This window comes from Xiphophorus hellerii, chromosome 17, assembly GCF_003331165.1.
Source record: "Xiphophorus hellerii strain 12219 chromosome 17, Xiphophorus_hellerii-4.1, whole genome shotgun sequence".
Lineage (NCBI taxonomy): Eukaryota > Metazoa > Chordata > Actinopteri > Cyprinodontiformes > Poeciliidae > Xiphophorus > Xiphophorus hellerii.
Genome location: NC_045688.1, coordinates 18,232,185 through 18,250,927, shown reverse-complemented (window position 1 = coordinate 18,250,927; position 18,743 = coordinate 18,232,185). Strand labels below are relative to the sequence as shown.

Here is an 18,743-nt window from a genome sequence, read left to right as displayed (position 1 = left end):
TTTTAAAGTACAAAAAAAGTTATTGTAAAACATAAATAATAACTCATCTTAAAAAATCTTCATAAGCTGAACGTTGAATTTCCCTTAAAAGTTTCAGGACTTAACAGTAGCACACTTTATCAAATAATATATTGATGTACAAATCCTATTTGCAGGAACTACTGTTTATAAAATTATACCTTTCAAGTTTATTTTACTTTTATCTCTTCTTCATCTTGTAAAAATGCTTCAGTAATGGTGACCCTCACGTACAACATGGCAGACCACCTTTATGTGCTTTTGCAAAGAACAAGGTTCAAACTGTAATCCCCATAAGCTAACTGCAGGTTATCAGCTACTAATTATTAGCCACTAACAAAGCTAACGTTAGCATCGGCTTCAAAGTTCTACAAAGTATTAATTCACAATTTATTTAAATGAGTCTGAACTACATTTGACCATTACTGAATATCCCGTCGTTACTGACATTTTCTTTTTCTCAATAAATTCTTAAAATTATTTTATTGTGTAGCACTCGACAAATCATTCATCTTAGTCTGGCAGTCCACTGGACGGCTATGGGTTTGGCTGTTGCCTCGAGAAAAAGACGTTTGCCTGTCTGCACTGTCGAGTACAACGTTTGGTGTAGAGGGGATCTTGGTGGGAGGCCTTCTGTCAGGAGTTGAGCTTATGCCTTTAGAGTACCAGGACATTTTAGGACAATTTCATGTCCCCGACTTTCTAGGAAGAGTTTAGGGAAAGCCTCTTGCTGTTGCACCCTGACAGCACAAAGCAAGGTCCATATAGATATGGACAAGTGTTTGTGGAATAATTTGACCAGCCTTTAGAGTCCTGACCTCAACTCAATGGAACACCTTTGGGATGAATTAAAGTTTTAAACTTCGTGCAAAGCATCGTAATCCAACATCGGTGTCTTAGCAATTATTCAGGAATAAAATAAAATTGCTCGTAAATTTCTCCTTTATTTCTCTAATTGGTGTTAAAACAATATGTCTACTGCTGTATCTGTTTCTGTTGAGTTCAAATTGAGTTAAACTTGTTCATAACTCCGAAGCCAAACCTCGGTTCTTATTAGCGGCGGATCCAAAAGCCGTTCTGAATCGGCCGTGGATGGAGCTCAGCACATAACAGTCAGGCCTGAAAGCATTTCTTCGATGTATCACTTCCTGTTTTCCTTTCCCAGGGCGAGAGCTGCTCTGAGGCGAGTGTCTGAATGAGTAACCATGATGGTATCCATGGTGCTGAGGAAAACCTCTCCTCCTGGCTTCTGGGCCTTCTGGGCACCAACCACTTCATCTGTTACTGCCCAATGACAATGGCTGTTAAGACTCCTCTCATCCTTAACCAGCCAATCAGAGAAGCCATGAAGTTGCCCGCGCTCTTGTTTTATTTTGCCACTGCCAAAGTCAGCGTAGGTCTCCATGTTTGGGTTGGGATTAGCTATGATGGAAGAATTGACTTGGGTGTGCAAATTTGCTTGGGAGTGTCTGAGTATATTCATGCATTCGCTGGATAGAAGTGGGAGTTTATCTTTTTTGAAATATTTTCCAGAGGAAAAACAATTAACATTTGCACATATATTTCACCTCCCACCCTCACATAGTGTTTAAATAGGTTAAAGCACTATATGATTGGGTGTTTTAGAGAATCTTGCATGTAATGCTTCCTCTTTATATGGATTAAAGGTTGGACAGCTGTCTTAAAATATCAAATGCCAATCAAAGCACAGAAATGTGTTGAAAGTAACCGATTAGACTTGCTGTTGAAGGATAAAAGAAACTAAGTTGTGAAAGGTCAGTTTAAATTGACTTTTCACCATAGTGTGCTGTGAAACCCCAGTCCTCTATTGCAATTTCAGAGAAGAAATTATAGAAAAGACCATAACCATCCACCAGTCACTACAACAGCTTATTACTAAATAATTAATATAGGCTAGTGGACAGACATTTCTGCCTATAGTACACATTTAAAATCAATTAAATGGTGCAGTTGTTGTTGCTTGTTAGGTTAACAACTGACCTAACAAAACGTATGCAGTAGATCATGAACAGTTTATTAGCTGATAATTTAACCACTAAGAAAAGACATTTAATTTTGTTGTAAAGTTTGCAAAAAAAAAAAGCCGTAAACAAAGGATGCAAAATATACAAAGTTTTAGAGCGCATCTGCTATTAAACTGGTTAACATGTTGTTTAAAAAAGAAAATTGAGAGTCAAGACAAGATACTAGAGGGACAAAACTTAGAAAACAACATCAGGATTTGTTGTAAGAATTACCATGCAAAGAGAAACTATGCATGGGACTTGAAATATACTGCATTTGGGTTGAAGCAGCCGATACCACAGAAAGGATTGCACAGAAAAAGCATTAGCAATTAGCATCCCTGTAGATGAGCAGGGGGGAGGAGAGCCAAACTCACTACATCAACTTTCACGCTGATTGTCCTTGGAACAGGATAGTAATGGCCTTATTTACATAACAAAGGCGCCTCTTCACACCCTCTCTTGGAGGGCCAAACTGGCCCCTCTTTGGTAGCTCTAGGGACAGGGCCAAACTGGCCCCTCTCTGGTACCTGGACGAAGATTCCCATTTTGGGAATCTTTGGTAGTTCTAGTGTTAAAGAATAGTTTCAATCTCCATTATGTTTAAAAGCTAGCTTTCAGTTTCAGCTTGACTTTGTGTTTTTATTAATGTACCGTTTTTATATGCAAATCAAAGTCATTTCAAAGGGTTTTGGATATACCACATGTTGGCTGATCACGTGGATGAAAACAGAGATGCACAGTAAGGCAATCACACTCTCATTTCATTTATTTAAATATCTCAAGTTAATTTCAAATGAACATTTTAGAATTGTGAGAAATAATCAGAAAAAAAACATCAAAAACAAACCACAAATCTGGAGAAAATCTGAAAACTCCACACAGAAACACGCCGGCCAAGATCTGAACTGGCAACCTTCTAGAAGTAAAAGATGAGTCATTTCGTATCAGACTGAGGTCTTAAGTCTGTCGTATGTTTGGGATGGCACACTTTCAATCTGTTAAGAAGAAGCATGATCAAGCAAGAAGTCCTTGTTGACATCATGACTACAAGCCTTAGGGACATAGAGCAAGAAGAGCCTGTTGATGTTATGGCTATTAGCCTTAGAGGCAACAAGGCACTGTTCACATCATGAACATTAGTCTTACAGACAAAAAACAAGGAGAACTTGTTGGTGTCATGGCTGTTAGCCTTAAGGACACAAAGCAGAAAGCACTTGCTGGAGTTTTGTCTGTCCACATTTTGGACACAGTACTTGTCGCCAGTATTCCACTTTAAGACCTACAGCAAGTAGCGCTTTTTTGTGTCTTGACCTGATATGTTGGATAAGGAAGGAAGAGTCTGCATACAGTTCCTTTACCTGCAACTTTTCCTGCAGTTAACTGGATTGCTTAATAATACTCATGATGAGTTTGCTGGCACTGCAAGGCCAAGAAACCTTTTGAATACCTGGATAACAACAAGCTGAAAGAATCAATCTAGGACCAACCAATAGGGCAGAGGTCATGCAGGTGTAATGTGATATTCTCTGTTGCTGCATTCTAATAGACAATGTAGTTGGGACAGGTTGTGAACAGAGTCTAAACAGCATAATGAAAAGAGAAACTGAGGCCCTTGATAAATCTGGCGTTACATAATCTCGATGCACTTATGTGACCCTGCATGCAGATCAAAAGGAAATAACAGAAAACAAATTGACTAGAGCTTTTATGTTTTATGTCGACCTAATGATTTTCCCGTCATAGAAAAGTAACAGTCTGAAGTCCTTCCCTGTGCTTCATGCAAATGTTTCCAATACAACTCGGCCACAGAACGTTTCTCCCTCACGCATTTAGCTATTTATTTAGCGAGGCAGTCCAGAGCTCAATCCATCAAGCCTTAAATCGTAAACCTGTTTCTTTGATTAGGAGTGCCAAATACCGTTAGCCATGTGCGGTGCATGTGTGCAGAGGCTTACTCCAATACGCAAAATTTGCTTTCGAGACTTCCCCAGAGACTCGGTGGGAAAAGTTTCAATAGAGAGGAGAAAAACTGAGTTTGTAAAACGTTGCATAATTTATGAGTGATTTCGTTTAAAGAACAAAAAAACGATTCATGTTTATTGGCAGAGCGCTGTTGTTTGACATTAACAGTAAAGCAGATAACTCTTAACGCTCCTGTTTTTTGACACTTCTATGGATTACAATCTCACTTGATTATTTATCTGTTCAGATATTTTGATATTTTATGGCTGCACCCAGCAGTATTTAGAGTCAGTAAGTGACTCTCAGTCTAATGCTTACTCAGGCTTCTTGCGCTCACTTTTAAATGAAATGCAGCTGTGCTTTCTGCACGGTGTCCTGCTGGAGCGTTGACCGGGACCTGCCCATCTGATGTTTTGTTTTTCCACACATGGTCAGCAGGCTACTTGTGCAGGGTCCATTTATTGTGCCATTCGTGTCATGTCTCATGCTTTGAAGGAATGTAAAGACCAACAAACACCAGCTATTCCTGCCTGAGGTCAACCTGCTGCCGTTCAGCATACCTCCAGGGAAAACTCTAGCTGGTGCAAAGGAACGATGGAAGGAATGCCGTCCAAGTGCATCCAGAAAACTTAGATTGTGTGGCAAGCCAGAAAAAAAGGGAGTTAAAAGTGGTTTAGAAATGGGAATCAGAATTATCTGCTTGCCAATGCCAGTTCCCTGTTAGCATCATCCTGGTGTTTGGAGCCACCAGGGTTAGCTGATCAATAGACCTTAGAGAGTGAGATGGAATGTAAGGCGGGGTGACACACAAACACTCATGCATTTGTTTGCCAGGAGGAGAACTTTCACATTCCCACTTGTCCCTACGTGTCTTCAACTCCCACAAATCACACAAGAATAGTTTAAATAGTTTAATGACTTTCTAATTCAATTTTAAAGCGAGTGGTGGAGTCTCGCTGTAAAAATGATTCCATCCACTCTATGTGAAATATACGGCTAAATCAAGAAAACCATCTGAAAAGTTTAGAAAAAAGCAGATCAGTGTTTTGCATGCAGAGGTAAAAGGATACAAAAAGAAAACAAAGGCCCTGAGGTTTCAGTTTTCACAGTTAGATACTGAACACTCCGGCGCTCCGTGCCTGACCACTACTGACACCAAAACGGACGAGAAGCCGCTTCCAGATTGCTCCCAATTGTACGTGTAGATGCCAAAAAAGGGTTTGAGGATTTTGCTCAGTGGAGCGATGAAATGAAAGTGGAGCCGAACTCACGACGGGGTCAATCTAGTATCAGGAAATCCTGGGAGAATGTACCGCTGTCTGTAAGGACGGAAGCTGCAGCTTCTGTCTCGCGGGCGTTATTAAACCTTCAAACAGGAAGAGAATCCCCAGCATGTGTCAAAGTCCACTGAGGTCTACAGATACCAGAGTGGCTGTCATGGTGGTAGAGACTATTGAAAAATCACAGGCCGGTTGGATTGTCAGCAGGGGGAAATTGGGAGACTTTTTTTGTTTGCAAAGTTTCTTGAGGGGTTTCTTGATATTTATTGGGTCTGAATTGAATAGCAGGACATGTCCAATGTGTGCTGAAGATGTGAATGACTTTTGGAAACTGAGTTCCACATACAGTGAGCTTTTGTCTTTAGACTTAAGCTGATAAAACAGATTGTACGTTACAGCTTCCTGCATGTATGGCAAACTTGTATTTCTTGAATTTTCCCTTTATGAACACATTTATTTGGAGAAAACAAACCTTAATGTGTCTTACTATTTTTTTTTGTCTCCACTTTGGTTAATACCATCCATACATTTCTGAAATTTTCAAATGTTTGTTTGTTTTTTGTTTTTTTTGTTTGCTTGTTGGTCCCACACATCCTAAGATTCTTTTCCCAGAAGTGGAGTTGTTGTCCCTTCCTTTTGAGAATCTCTGGGAGTCTGACTGAGTCATTAAGTAGCCAAGCTACGGCCTTTCACAAGGCCCTCACTGTCCTGGAGGCCAGAGACTGGGGATAACTCAATTTGCCTTCTCCGACCAGCTCGCTCTGTCTCTCCCAGTCTTGTCTTCTGCTCTGCTCTGTGCAAATGCAGAAAGGCACGGTGACGTAAGAAAGCAATTTACTTTAATGTTATGTAGACGTATTGCTGTCAACAGGCCAAAAGAAATAGCGCTGAGTTAAGGGGTTCATCCGCGGCATGTACATGCGACCTCATGCTTCATGTCGCTGTAAAAATCTAAACTTGGGTTTTGCTTTTCGGTTTCCCAGGCGGAGTTCTCAGAGATCAACCTGGCCTCTTACGTCAACTCAGGATGCATGGTGGACATGCAGGTCAACAAAGGTGGCTCCAAAGTCGTCAGGTGAGTTATTAGAGACAACGCTCAGGAGAGATGATGCAGTTTTGTCATGGAAAACTAAAAAAAAAACAAACAAAAGAAAAAACCCAGAAAAATCACAGTTGGAGAATAAACCTTGTTGAGTTTCTGACAGCACAAATTAGGCCTTCACTATATCCAGTCATTTTAATATTAGTAAAGTGACCAGTCAGACTCCCTGGTCCAGGATTTGACTGGTTCAGGTCTTGCCTAAAGAACAGGGACTTCTTTGTCAGTAGGTAACTTCTCATTGGAGACAGAAGTCACCCCAAGGTTCAATCCTGGGACGTCTGTCATTTAACATCCACATGCTCCCACTGGCTCAGGTTATAATAAACAATAAGCGTAGTTACCATAGCTACACAGATGATACACAGCTCTTCATTACGATGTCACTAGAGTCAGGTGACTCTGAATCCAGCCAATCACTGAACAGATGCTCAGAACAGATAAATGTGTGAATGTGCCAAACTTTCTTCAGCTGAACAGAATCAGAACCGAAGTTATTATCTTTGGACCTAAAGAGGAATGATCTAGAGTCAATGCACAGCTTCAGTTGTTCCAGCTAGAAGAGGTCAGTCCTGATATCTGGGTGTAGTGATGAACTCTGATCTGAGCCTTCAGAGACACATAAAGACGGTTACAAAGTCCCCTGAAGAACATCTGCAGGATTAGAGGACTAATGTCTCAGCCAGATCTAGAGAAACTCATCCATGTGTTTGTCTTTAGTGGCATTGATTACTGGAGCAGCGTTTTCACTGGTCTGCCTAAAAATATCGTCCAGCTGCAGCTGATCCAGAATGCTGCAGCTCACATCCTCACTAAAACCAGGAAGATGGAGAACATCACCCAGATCTAAAGTCTTTAGAACCCAGCTCCGAGAATATACTTTAAAATACTGCTGTTAGTATATTAACTAACAGTATTAGTTAAATCACTGATCGGCTCAGCACCACAACACATTAAAGTTCAGGTGTTGTTGTATCAACCTTCCAGACCTCTCAGGTCTCCTGGTTCTGGTTCTGCTCTGCATCCAGAACCAGAACCAAACATGGAGAAGCAGCATTCAGCTTCTATGTACCACAAATCTGGAAAAAAACTTCTAGAAAACTGAACAGTTGAAACACTGAGTTCCTTTAAATCAAGGGTTAAAAACCTGTTTGATTAGAGCTGCCTTTGATTAATAATAACCGGAATATTGATCAAGTCTACTCTTCATTGTTGATGATTTTGAGGATGGCATTTGAGAAAATGTAATGTTTGCTGTTTATTCTCACCATATGTAATTGTGTTATGTTATTATGTAAAGCACTCAACTTTCCTTTTGGCTCAAATGTTCCATACAAACAAACTTGACTTGAAAACATTTGAGGTCAGTAATGGAATGAAAAACCGAGCAGACATGAGAGCCATGTAGCCAGGAGAGGGCCTGCTTTGTTTGGTGAGGTAACTGCTGAGAGAATCGCAGACAAACAACAGATTCTGGTAGGAAAGTTGACCTCATGGTCCTGCTTTAGCTAAACCAGTGCAGCACAATATGCCAAACTGCAGTCGTCATGGCAATATCAGGGATGTGCATTATCTCAGTTGCAAGTGGCCTGCTTGAAGAACCATGCATCTAAATTTTAGGATAAACGTTTAGTGCCTTCCATTTCCACACTTGATGTATATTTTCAGTGTGTGGGTTCATTGGTTTGTGTTTTACTGAACTTTCAGAACTTTAATGCAGGTGGACAAATTGCTGTCTTTGCGTTTAGTTGTAGGTGACTTAGCTCTTCTTGTGCTAGCTGGTCTCTTTAAAACATAAAGAGATGAGATGAAACGATATTGGCTGAAATGGCACATAGTACAGGGTTCTGTTCAGTTGGACCGAAATCGGTTCTCGTTGTCACAGTTGTGTGACGGTAGTTGCGTCATTTTTTTTCTCAGCCTCAGGTCGTCCGTCCCTTCTTGTCACAACCTCCCTGGTGAAAGTTTCGCCACCCTCTGCATGTGAAACTATTGTGAGTTTGGTCAGAATTTTGTGGGAATGTTTGTTTATGTGGAAAACAGACCAAACTACTCAACTTCCAGAATCCGGTTTTTCAGCCACAGAGCAGGATGGATAGTTTAGAGGAACAATTGTCCGAGGCTGAGAGGAAGTACGTACTGTTGGACTAAAACGCTGAACTCCTCTTGCTCTGTTCTGGTCCGATGCAGCGGGTAAACATCCCACCAACACCTTCCATTTGTTTCCTTTGGGATTCCAGTAACACGGAAAATAAAATAAAATGTTGCAGCTCGTCAATCATTATTTCCTCCTCCGAATTTGTGAACTTTGTAATAATGGTTCCTCTCTGCCGTGATCGCTGTGTTTACTGATGTAAACCACCATTACGACCAAACTCCATGATATAAACTGCAGTGGGAGGGGCTTCACAGGAGCTCGGCTCGGTGTGTTTTGACGTTAAAAGGTGTGTGTGAAAACAAATATCCCGAAATCATGTGATTGATGGTTGACGTTCGACTTCAGTTTGACCGAAGTCAAGCAGTTCCCTTGAGTGAACAGATTCCTGAAGGGAACTGTTGACTGTTTTTAGAACCACGTTTTTCTCAATTTACTCAATAACATTATATCATGATGTCAAGCTCAAAAAAATCTATTTAACATAATACTGCCCCGTTAAGCAGTTAATCTTTTTCTGCTGGACTGTATTAGGTCTACTGTAACTAGCGTCCTTGCTCTAGCTAAAGTAGAGCATCCCTCTCAAACATGTTTGCATCACATTTTATCTTCACAACAGTTAATAAAACTTGAGCAATGCTTCTCCTGCTGATTTTTAGGAGATTGCTTCAGTGGAACCATTTTAGCCTTTAGAAATATTGCCTAATCGTTTGGATCTCAGCCTCAGAATCACCCAGTGACAGGAAGAGGCCTGACTGTGTCCTGAGGACAATCATCAGCTAGGGGTACCAAAGCAGCCGACTTAACAATGCAACCTGTTTCCAGCCCTGACACTGAGGTTATTGTGTGAGTTTGGAATATTTTTGCTTGAAATCTCTGTAACGATAGAACGGCCAAATTGTATTCAGATGGTGTGACTGCCGCCTCGCTCACAAACACTGACGTTCACTGCCAAATTAGCTTGCTTATCACTTATGACTCTGAACTCGTCTACAAATAGAATAATGGTCAATTCAAGCAGCCGGTCCCACCGGGACATGACTAATAACGCATAGTGGTCCCACAGCTATAAAGTCAGAAGTTCAACTTCTAGAAGTTGCTTTTGTTTCCGTTTCCTCTCAGAAAGGGCCGCAGGGGAACAGCTTGGATAAAAGAATTGGCTAAAAACTCAGCAGACCCTTCAGATCCTTCCCATTTCATAGATTATGTCCTAATTATGTCTGCGACAGCCGCGTGTTTCATTCTGCGCCAGAGGAATGCATAAACACCAGCTTCCCAGGCACAAATTAAACACACGCCATGTGATTGAGTTTTCCTTGAGTGCATGTGCTCCTTCTAGGATGGCACTCACACACACACACACACGCACGTACACCCCACGCACGCTCACACACATGCCGGGTTTATTTTTTAAGGCATATTTAAAGCTGGCTCCTGCTTTTCCACGTGTCTCCTGGCCGACGTGACCCCTGACCCCTCTGTGCAGACATCCTGCCCTGTGCTGGCTCCACCAAGCAGCTCGTGTTCTCACAGTTCTGTGGTTTCACTGCTCTCACACTTGTCCATGTGCTATGCATTGTAAAAAAAAAAAAAAAAGTGAATGTAGTGTCAGAATACATTAGGGAGTTACAAGGGTGGAAAGTAAGCACTCGTTCTGTTAAGAATGATTGAAAATTATCAAAAAGAAAACGGCCTTAAGTGAAAATATTATTTACTGTTTATTTCATGAAATTGCACTTTTGGTTTCAGTGTCACTAGACAAACTCACACTCTGATGTGGAGAACAGGGGGGAAAATGACTGAAACCCAATCTGTCTGACAACATGAATCAGGCTAAAAGAAATCCAAACTGAAAAAGTGATTCATTTTGCTCCAATGTAAAAAAATCCATGTGAAGTCAGAAACTTCTGCCAATCTGGACAGGTATTTCTAATGCAGGGGTGTCAAACTCCAGTCCTCCAGTCGCTGTCCTGCAGTTTTTAGATGTGCCACAGGTACAAACCACTGGAATGAAATGGCTTAATTACCTCCTCCCTGTGTAGATCAGTTCTCCAGAGCCTTAATGACCTACTTATTCTATTCCAGTGTGGTGCAGCAGAGGCACGTCTAAAAGTTGCAGGACTGCAGCCCTTGAAGACTGGAGTTTGACACCTGTGTTTTAATGCTATGGGATTCCAGCGAATCCACAGATGGTGGAAAGATGAAACAATGGAGAACCTTCCCAAGAGTCTACCAAGAATGCTCCAAGAGCTCAGAGCAGACTCATCCTGGAGGTCCCAATGAGCCAAGAGCATCTGAGACACTGCAGGCCTTACGCCAGGTCTGAGTTTGTCACTCAAAAATAAGAAAGAGATTTTTATTCATGAGATTTTCGAGGTCAGAACTGCTGCCGAGCAAAAAGTAGACAAAGGCCTAGCTCACATCTGTCAAAAGACCAAACGTTTTATAGAAAAGAGTGTTCTACTGACAGCCATAGTGGTGGCAGTGTCATGGTATTATGCATTATGTATTTTCCAGGTATACAGTGCCATTTTATAGCACAGTCAAGTATCTGCAGCTATAAAAATGCTGCATACATCAAATGTGACAAAGAAATTTGACTTTGTAATTTAACGCCTTAAAATCGGGCCTTTGTCTCTTTAAAAAACTCCTGTTCTTTCTAACACTCCACCTTCAGGAAGTCATTACAACATGGCTCCTCTATTAACCCTCCAACTACGTCTGTTTATCAAGAGTTGAACAGAGAAATATCTCCTATACGCATTATAGGAGATGATATAATGAGCTCAGCTGATGCTCAGTTCCACCAGGTGTTTGCTAATTGTTGCTGGCTAGTCTGAAGGAGATAAGTGGGGGAGTCCTGGGGGAGGACTGCTCTGTGAGGTTGATGGTTAGAAGCTTGGAAACGGCAGCTTAAATATGCATGAAACACATGAAGCAACACGCCAGGAACGTTTTTGATGAGGGAATAACATTATAACTTTATTATGATTATAAAGCTCAAAAAAATCTATTTTCCATCATACTGCCCCATCAGGTGAAAGTTTCCAACATAAGCCAACTAGGTGGTAAATAGTGTCATATGGACAGTTTGGAGAGCCCTTACCTTACCCCTCTTTTCTCAAATTTGAAAGTGCACCAACCATAACACCATAAAAATAAATCCCTCCATCATTTTTTTAAATTTTTTTTACTGAAAATCAAAAAATGTAACATCCTTTTAGGTTCATCTGGGTTTTTATGTGAGGTGATGATTATTTAGGGTGTGTGAATGTGCTTTCCTCAAGATGCATGTGAACATAATGACAGACTAGAGAAGCTTTGAGACCCACATTTATCATAATGCATGTCAAACATCACTGTACCAGCTATTGGAAGGAAAAATATCCCTCAATGCGAATGTCCCTTCAAATTTACGCAATGACTTTTTTGCTTTATTTCTCAGTTTTCATTTGATCGCTCCAACGTCAGCAGGTATACAGTAGATAACATCAGCCTTTTCTAAGGCAGAGTGTGACTGACACAGGCTCAGTGTTACCTGTGGAATATGAAAACCAGCAAATACCTGTTGTCAAAACCGTCTGTAACAATTTGCTGAATGTGCAACATGGCATGTGTAGCGTAGCAGAACGGTATGCCACAAAGTACAGTAGATGTGGCATGTTGTTTCCAGATGAAATTCTGCAGTCAGCCCTTTGGCTTCTCTGGCTCTTGCTGCCAAAACCTCCATCAAGCTTCTCCGCTCAGAGTGGGAATGCTGATCTGGCCGAACAACGGATGACAGCAGCCAAAGTATGAGAAGCCTCAGAGCAGCCTGTCTCCTTTCTGCCATAACCACAGATTCCCAGCTGTACTAAAAAAAGAACGCACAACAAACGATTAGCCAGCGCTGATCGGTGTCTCTCACTTGATTGGTAAACTGTTGACGAGGAAGTGGTTTGCTAAGATAATTGAACTGTAAGTATCTTGGGCTGTTGTCAGATCCCCAAATTGAAAATGGGGGGAAAGGAGGATGAAATGTGAGGCGAAAGTTGTAAAACTGTCAGGAACGTTCTCTTTACTGCTCTTAGAGGGCTTAATTAATGCTGCTGCAGCACACATTACAGCGCCCGCGAGGACCCTAACACCCGCAATAATACTGAAAGTCAAAACATCGAACTTCCTTTTAGGAGGTTCAGCTGGGTTTTTATGTGAGGGTCTGATGATTGATCCAACAGATGATTATTGTAATGACCTTTATGAACATCGTTAACCCATTCAGCCCACACTGGTAGTGCACTGGTTTTCATTACGTTTGCATTACATATGTTTCTCGACTGCCAAACCGATTATTGTGATAATCTTAATGTAGAAACTTAAAAAACATTTTGCCGTCAGGGCACTGGGGTATAGCCCAAGTACCCAAAGTCAAAAGCACAGGATGGAAGGAGAAACTCATATTAACTAATCTAAGGTACCTGCTCACCCGGGTAACCTCACCAAAGGTCATGAGACGATGTGGGAAATGAATTTGGAAACTATCCATCCACTGTATGTACGAGCTTACAGACTGAATTGTTGCTTGAAGTTGGAACTTTTACATAAACTTCTCCTCAGGCTGTTGGAGGGACAAATGCATGAACAGGTTCCCCTCGGGGGCCTGGTGCAGAACCAGAGGGGTAAACATGGGCTGTCCAGCAGAACCACCTTAGAGACTAGAACTGGACAGTAAATCATCAGGAACCATGTTGGTTTTGGTGAGCAACTTCCCTTTACTAGGCAACAGTCAATGAGAAATTTTAGCAGAGATTCTCATAGTTGGGTAAGTCTTTGTGCTCGTTGGAGTATGATTCATTCGACGGAAAATTTCTGAAAGCTGAAAGACTTCAGCTTTCCCAGCGCTCTTGTCAATACAACATTGTTTCGTAATAGTGCAAAAGAGCTGCTGGAGATGTTTAGGAAATGTAATGTCTTGCTGCCAATCATTTGGTTGCCTCAGGAATTCCTCCGCTCTCAAACAATCATTTCTTGTTCTGCGTAGTCTATCTAATAAGGATTTTCTACAGTCTGAAGAAATCGACCAGAAAAATCACTACTCCATAGAAAGATAAGTTATTTCAAAGTCGTCTCATTTGAGGAAATTTCCCCTTTAAAGGGGAATGATCTGACTGAAACGAAATTAAGTTTCAGTCTTTTTTCTTGTGTAACACTAAGGCATAAGTGGTATAAATATTTTCTTCAAAGTATTAACCTTTTAAGTCCAAGATGTCTCAAAACACACCTAGCGGTTATTTTGGTGTCACGCGGCGGCATCTCTCCTCGTTAACAGGAAAGCAGAGAGTTTTCTCTGTAAGGTGCATTTCCCTGTGACGGCATAGAGCCCCCACAGCACAATGCAGCATTGTGTATCCACCCTGGACTGAGCCTCGGTATGTACTGTTTGACATTTGTGGCATTCCCGCTGAGTTTTACCGCGATTAGTCTTATCAACGTGAGACAGGCTGATGGAGGAAGATAAGGCCTTCATCAGCTTTTGAGACAAGCACAGGGTCTTTATGGAGAAAAATGCTCTCTGGAATACAGATATCCCTTCAGAGCTTATTAGAAGGTCAGAGATTATTCATGATAATGGGATCTGGAGACCAAATGGCAGCGTATTGTCCCAAGTATGAATAGCTTCCAGGCTCAGGAATGTTGATTTTTCAAAAAACAAAAAAACATATTTTTTCACTGATTGTACTGTAGAAAAGTCATAGACATGTCAGTCCTGGGGTATGTTCATAGTTGTTCCTTCTCTTCCATTTTTCACTTCTGGTACCCATATCTGAGATTTAGTATCGGCTGATACTGATCCGGTACAGAAAAACTGATGAACTGACTTGAAACATTTCTTCTTTTTTTTTTTTTAAAACACAGACATAAATGTGCCGAATTACAAATTAATTTGAAAACTCTGCAACAGTACAGCACACTTAAATATAACGATAGCTTCACAACTTTGGTCCAACATATAAAAACAACACAGCTTAAATTTGCTCAGTCAGTGCAGTTAGGAGTAGAACAGCCGACGTAAAAATAAATAATATAGAAACTGAAACTGACAAAAACAACAATGTTGACTACCTCAAACATGAAAACAATAAACTGCAACAAACCTTCTTTCAGATGGTTCAGAAAGGGCAAATATGAACCATAAATATAATGTAAAATATAATGGGACACAGAGAGCACGGGACACATGCTGCCTGTGTCCCCTGGTAGGGAAGTACTAACAGGACTACTTCTGAATCTCTTTCAACAGCAGTTTTTCTTCCACAAGGCCAAACTTCTGCAGCGTTTTCCTGTCAACAGATTCTCCCACCCGAGCTTCGAATCTCTACAGCTTCTCCAGAGCTATCCTGGGCCTCTCTGATTAATGCTACACCTGACTCCGCCTTTCAGTTCGGTGACATGACAAGGAGAGCCAGCATCACCTTTGCTCAGCCAGTTAATTAATCCCCAAAGAGAGATGACACAACCTGCTCATCTCATGAGTTCATGAAATCCAAGGAAAGCTAAACAGAAAACAAGTTATTGAAAAAAAAAAAAAAGTATGTGAGTCTAATTTTGTTCTGATAAATGTGAAACAGTTGAGGACTTCAGGTTCTTCATGAAACACTTGGATTCACTCCCAGAACAGTTTGTAAAGGAAGGATCAGACTGCTAATTGGATTGATGAGAAGTTCTTCACCTCTTCAGCCTGACAGTCTGAGACTAATGAAGCTCATGACTATCAACACACACACACACAGCCCAGTCGGTGTGTGTTAATATGCTGATAGAGCTTGAGAAGTGCTGGAGACTTCTGTCCCCAACACAGTCAGGTCACAATGGGATATTTCACTAAGGAAAGATGTCACTGATGATGATTGCATACTAAAATGCATCCAGTCTGTCACTTATTGTGGAAAACTGTAAAACATATAGACGGTCTGGTCTGTTCCACCTTCCGATTAACAGAAACGTTAATCAGCTGTGATACAGTGGAGTGGATTCTCCGAGATGATCTGGACAATGCCAAAGATGAACAATATCAGTGAAGCCGGGAGTAATGCAGCACACGGAGCTTCAAATAAAATGGGTCCTTTATTGTTTTTTTTTAATGAAAAAAGAACACTTTTCTCTCTTTCTGGGTTGCAAAGAAACAAACGTAAATGACCCGTATTCTGTCAACATAAAGCCTCAGCTTCGTTGAAAATGGCGGGCTCACATGTAGCAACGTAGCTTCACATACAAAGCTAAACTATTACAAAGAGTGCATTAAACGGCAGTGGCACTTCTAGAGGACAAACAAAGAAAAACGTAACATTAACATCCTCTCCTTAACTTTGTTCATAGAAGATAATTCAGCTTCGACATTACCGAATACTTGGATTCTCGGCTTGGTGGCATCCTTTTCACCAGGTCTCGGCACACAAAAATGTCCTTCTCTTCCGCTTTGCTCAGATTTCCACGATATATACACAAGAGGTTTTTTCTACTTCCTGAAATCTTTTGACCTCTCTGTAAAGCAGCACCACATGCTGGCAAAAACAAGAATTGCAACCAGTTGGCGAAACAAAGCAAAACAGGGTTTACAAAATACAGTTTAGACATGTACCCATTTGTTCACCTGGTTACATCAGCAATGGGCTTGCTGCTGCCAAACAACCCGGGAAGGGTTGTAAGGTCACTCCCAAAGAATCTGAGGTCCAGACTGGTAAAAATCCAGTCAAAAGTCAGATTGTTGTAAATGTCAGAGAAATTGCAAATGAAAACATTGCATTCTTCATTCATGACAGAACCACCAATAACCAGTTGTTTGAACAGGTCACTGGTAGTCAGCCTTGTATTAAAACAAACGTAGTAGCACAAAGAAATGCAGCACATCGACACAAACTGCACACCAACTGTCACGCATCTTTGTGGACGGATGAGGATTTGGGCTGGGACTTGTGCTCTTTGCGGCCTTTAAGTTGACCGTAAACTGAGTTCCATAAAAGTATTTTAGGTTTGGTGACGGTGTGAACACGGACCAGGTCAATGCAGATGTGTTGAAGACACAAAAGCCTTGTTTAGTCCGCTTTAATCAAACTCTGGTTTGTTTGCCTAGAAAGATCAGAAGATCAGTTTGTTTGGGGAGGTGTGAATGCCCAATCAGACCAAAAGAGCAAACTCTGGTCGGACTAAAAACCGGCTTGAACTGGGTTGAAGTGAAAGCAGTTTGAATGTGTATGTGAACGCCAAGCGGACTGGAGATCACTCCAAAAGCAGGCTGCGGACAACAGCGCAGGGCATTCTGGGTAAACACAATCAAAACAATCTTCTGAGTCTAGCGGTAGTGAGAGAAATGGCTTTTGGTCCTTCAGCCTTTAAAATCTCACAATACTTCATTTTTGTTTGCACGTCTTCAAGAAGGAGACAAGCAAGTGCCTTCAGAGGTTTTTATGTTGCTTCCTTCAACGTAGCAAATGTTGCCATTTCTGTCCCCAGTTGAGCTCAGTCTGCCAGACTATCAGGTGTGTAGACGCCCGTATAGACAAATACAAACCAATCCTTCAGAGAGTTTCCTACATGATGCTCTTTTGTCCACCATCTCAAGAAATTCCCACAGTTCTTTGGCATCTGTTTTTGAAATCCGCAATCCGATCAGTTGAGCCAAATGTTTTTTTTCCTGGATGCTGAGGCGTTTCATCTAATGCATTTTAAATTTGACCAATCTGTACACGTTCATGGTTCCCTTTATGTCTGTCTGCAGGTCTTTTAAGCCAGACTTTGTCCTGATTCGCCAACACGCCTACAGCATGATTCCCGGCGAGGACTTCAGGAACATTGTGATCGGCCTGCACTTTGGTGGCGTGCCGAGTGTCAACTCCCTCTTCTCCCTATATAATTTCTGCAGCAAACCTTGGGTGGTAAGCAGTCTTAAACAGCTCTCTCTGCTCTTCCTCATAGACTTACCCTCTCAGCAGCTGCCTCTCTGATTTATATGGGCCATTACACAGAGCTGGAACACCTGTGCCTGGAGCAGGAGGTCTTTGTCACTGTACTTATTAGTAGCTTCGTAGGAAGTTAAAATCCAAAAATCTCCAGTGAAAAACATGTAAATGCTTAGCTCTGTGTGACTTCATAAATGCGGTGTTGTCAGGTACAATTTGAGTTTAAAGTATGTTTCACCATGTCTGACACTTTTACGCTGTTTGGTCTGTAGAGGTACTTTTGCTGCCCCTTTTATTGTTCGGTTATTTTATTTCACGAGGCATGCAAAACGTCCCAGTGGTCAAATCACTGCGTAATATTCCTAGAGTCTGGAACTGCCCGTACAAATCAAATGAAAGATAAGTTCAGCCCAATGCCTGCTTGGTGCCCAGTGTTTCTAGAAGGGATCATGGATGTTGCCTTAACACACTGTGTGAACAATGGCTGTTAGAACCGGCTCTGACTGGGTGGATCTCAACTGTTTCAGTCCCACTTCCTAAAATGGCCAGACAATAAAGAGCTTTTATTTTCCCAGTGCCAGATGGTAACTTCAAGATGAGCCATCAACCAGCTGACATCCTAATCATAAATATTTTTAAGTGTACAGCTCTAATGCCATTTCCCTCTTACAGATTTCTGTTTCTACATTTTTTTTTGTCACTCTTGGATCATCTTGCTAATTTTATATCCGTTAACTTTCCTGCGGTCGTAGGAGAATGGGTCATTTGGACCCTGTGTGGGGTCTGGCAGGTTGCATTGACCCCACGTTTTACAAGTTTTTCTTTTTGGTTTTGTTTTTGTGGTTTTGGGAACAGACTGCCACACTCGTCCTGAGGGTCACACCAAGACTGCAGGAGAGTGATAGAAAACATTAGTAAAATACTGAATGCAATTTTGAACTGATTATTTGGGTAGTTTTTTTCGCCTTATGAATGAAATCATCTAATTTTGGAACTATTCATGTTATCTTCATCTGATTGTAAAGTTTTTTTTTCATTGGAAAACAATATTTAAGGGTGAAGAAAGCTAAATTAAGAGAAATCTCTAAATGCTTTTTCCACACAGCTGTACCTAACACCTTTTGTCCTCTTGTTTATTTCTCTTCACAGTTTTCTCAAATGATTAAGCTTTACCACTCCCTCGGCCCTGAGAAGTTCCCCCTGAATGAGCAAACCTTCTACCCAAACCACACACAAATGGTGAGTGATTTCTGAAGTTATTCCCTA

The 18,743-nt window shown here is 41.3% G+C and overlaps 1 protein-coding gene and 2 long non-coding RNA genes across 3 annotated transcripts in view; 2 read left to right on the top strand and 1 right to left on the bottom strand.

Moving 5' to 3' along the window:
• The window catches only part of syn3 (synapsin III), a 107,956-nt gene that overhangs the window by 27,584 nt on the left and 61,629 nt on the right, over positions 1-18,743 (top strand). The window contains exons 4-6 of the mRNA XM_032589036.1: positions 6,271-6,362; positions 17,297-17,453; positions 18,627-18,716. Coding sequence (XP_032444927.1) covers positions 6,271-6,362; positions 17,297-17,453; positions 18,627-18,716 — 339 coding nt within the window. The remainder of the gene's footprint in view (positions 1-6,270; positions 6,363-17,296; positions 17,454-18,626; positions 18,717-18,743) is intronic.
• Positions 8,719-15,730, top strand: LOC116736544 (uncharacterized). The gene is made up of 3 exons (XR_004342605.1): positions 8,719-8,729; positions 10,075-10,081; positions 15,597-15,730. It is a non-coding gene; the product is annotated as an uncharacterized LOC116736544 (long non-coding RNA).
• On the bottom strand, positions 15,627-16,175 carry LOC116736545 (uncharacterized). The gene is made up of 2 exons (XR_004342606.1): positions 15,922-16,175; positions 15,627-15,838 (listed from the first exon to the last, which is right to left on the bottom strand). It is a non-coding gene; the product is annotated as an uncharacterized LOC116736545 (long non-coding RNA).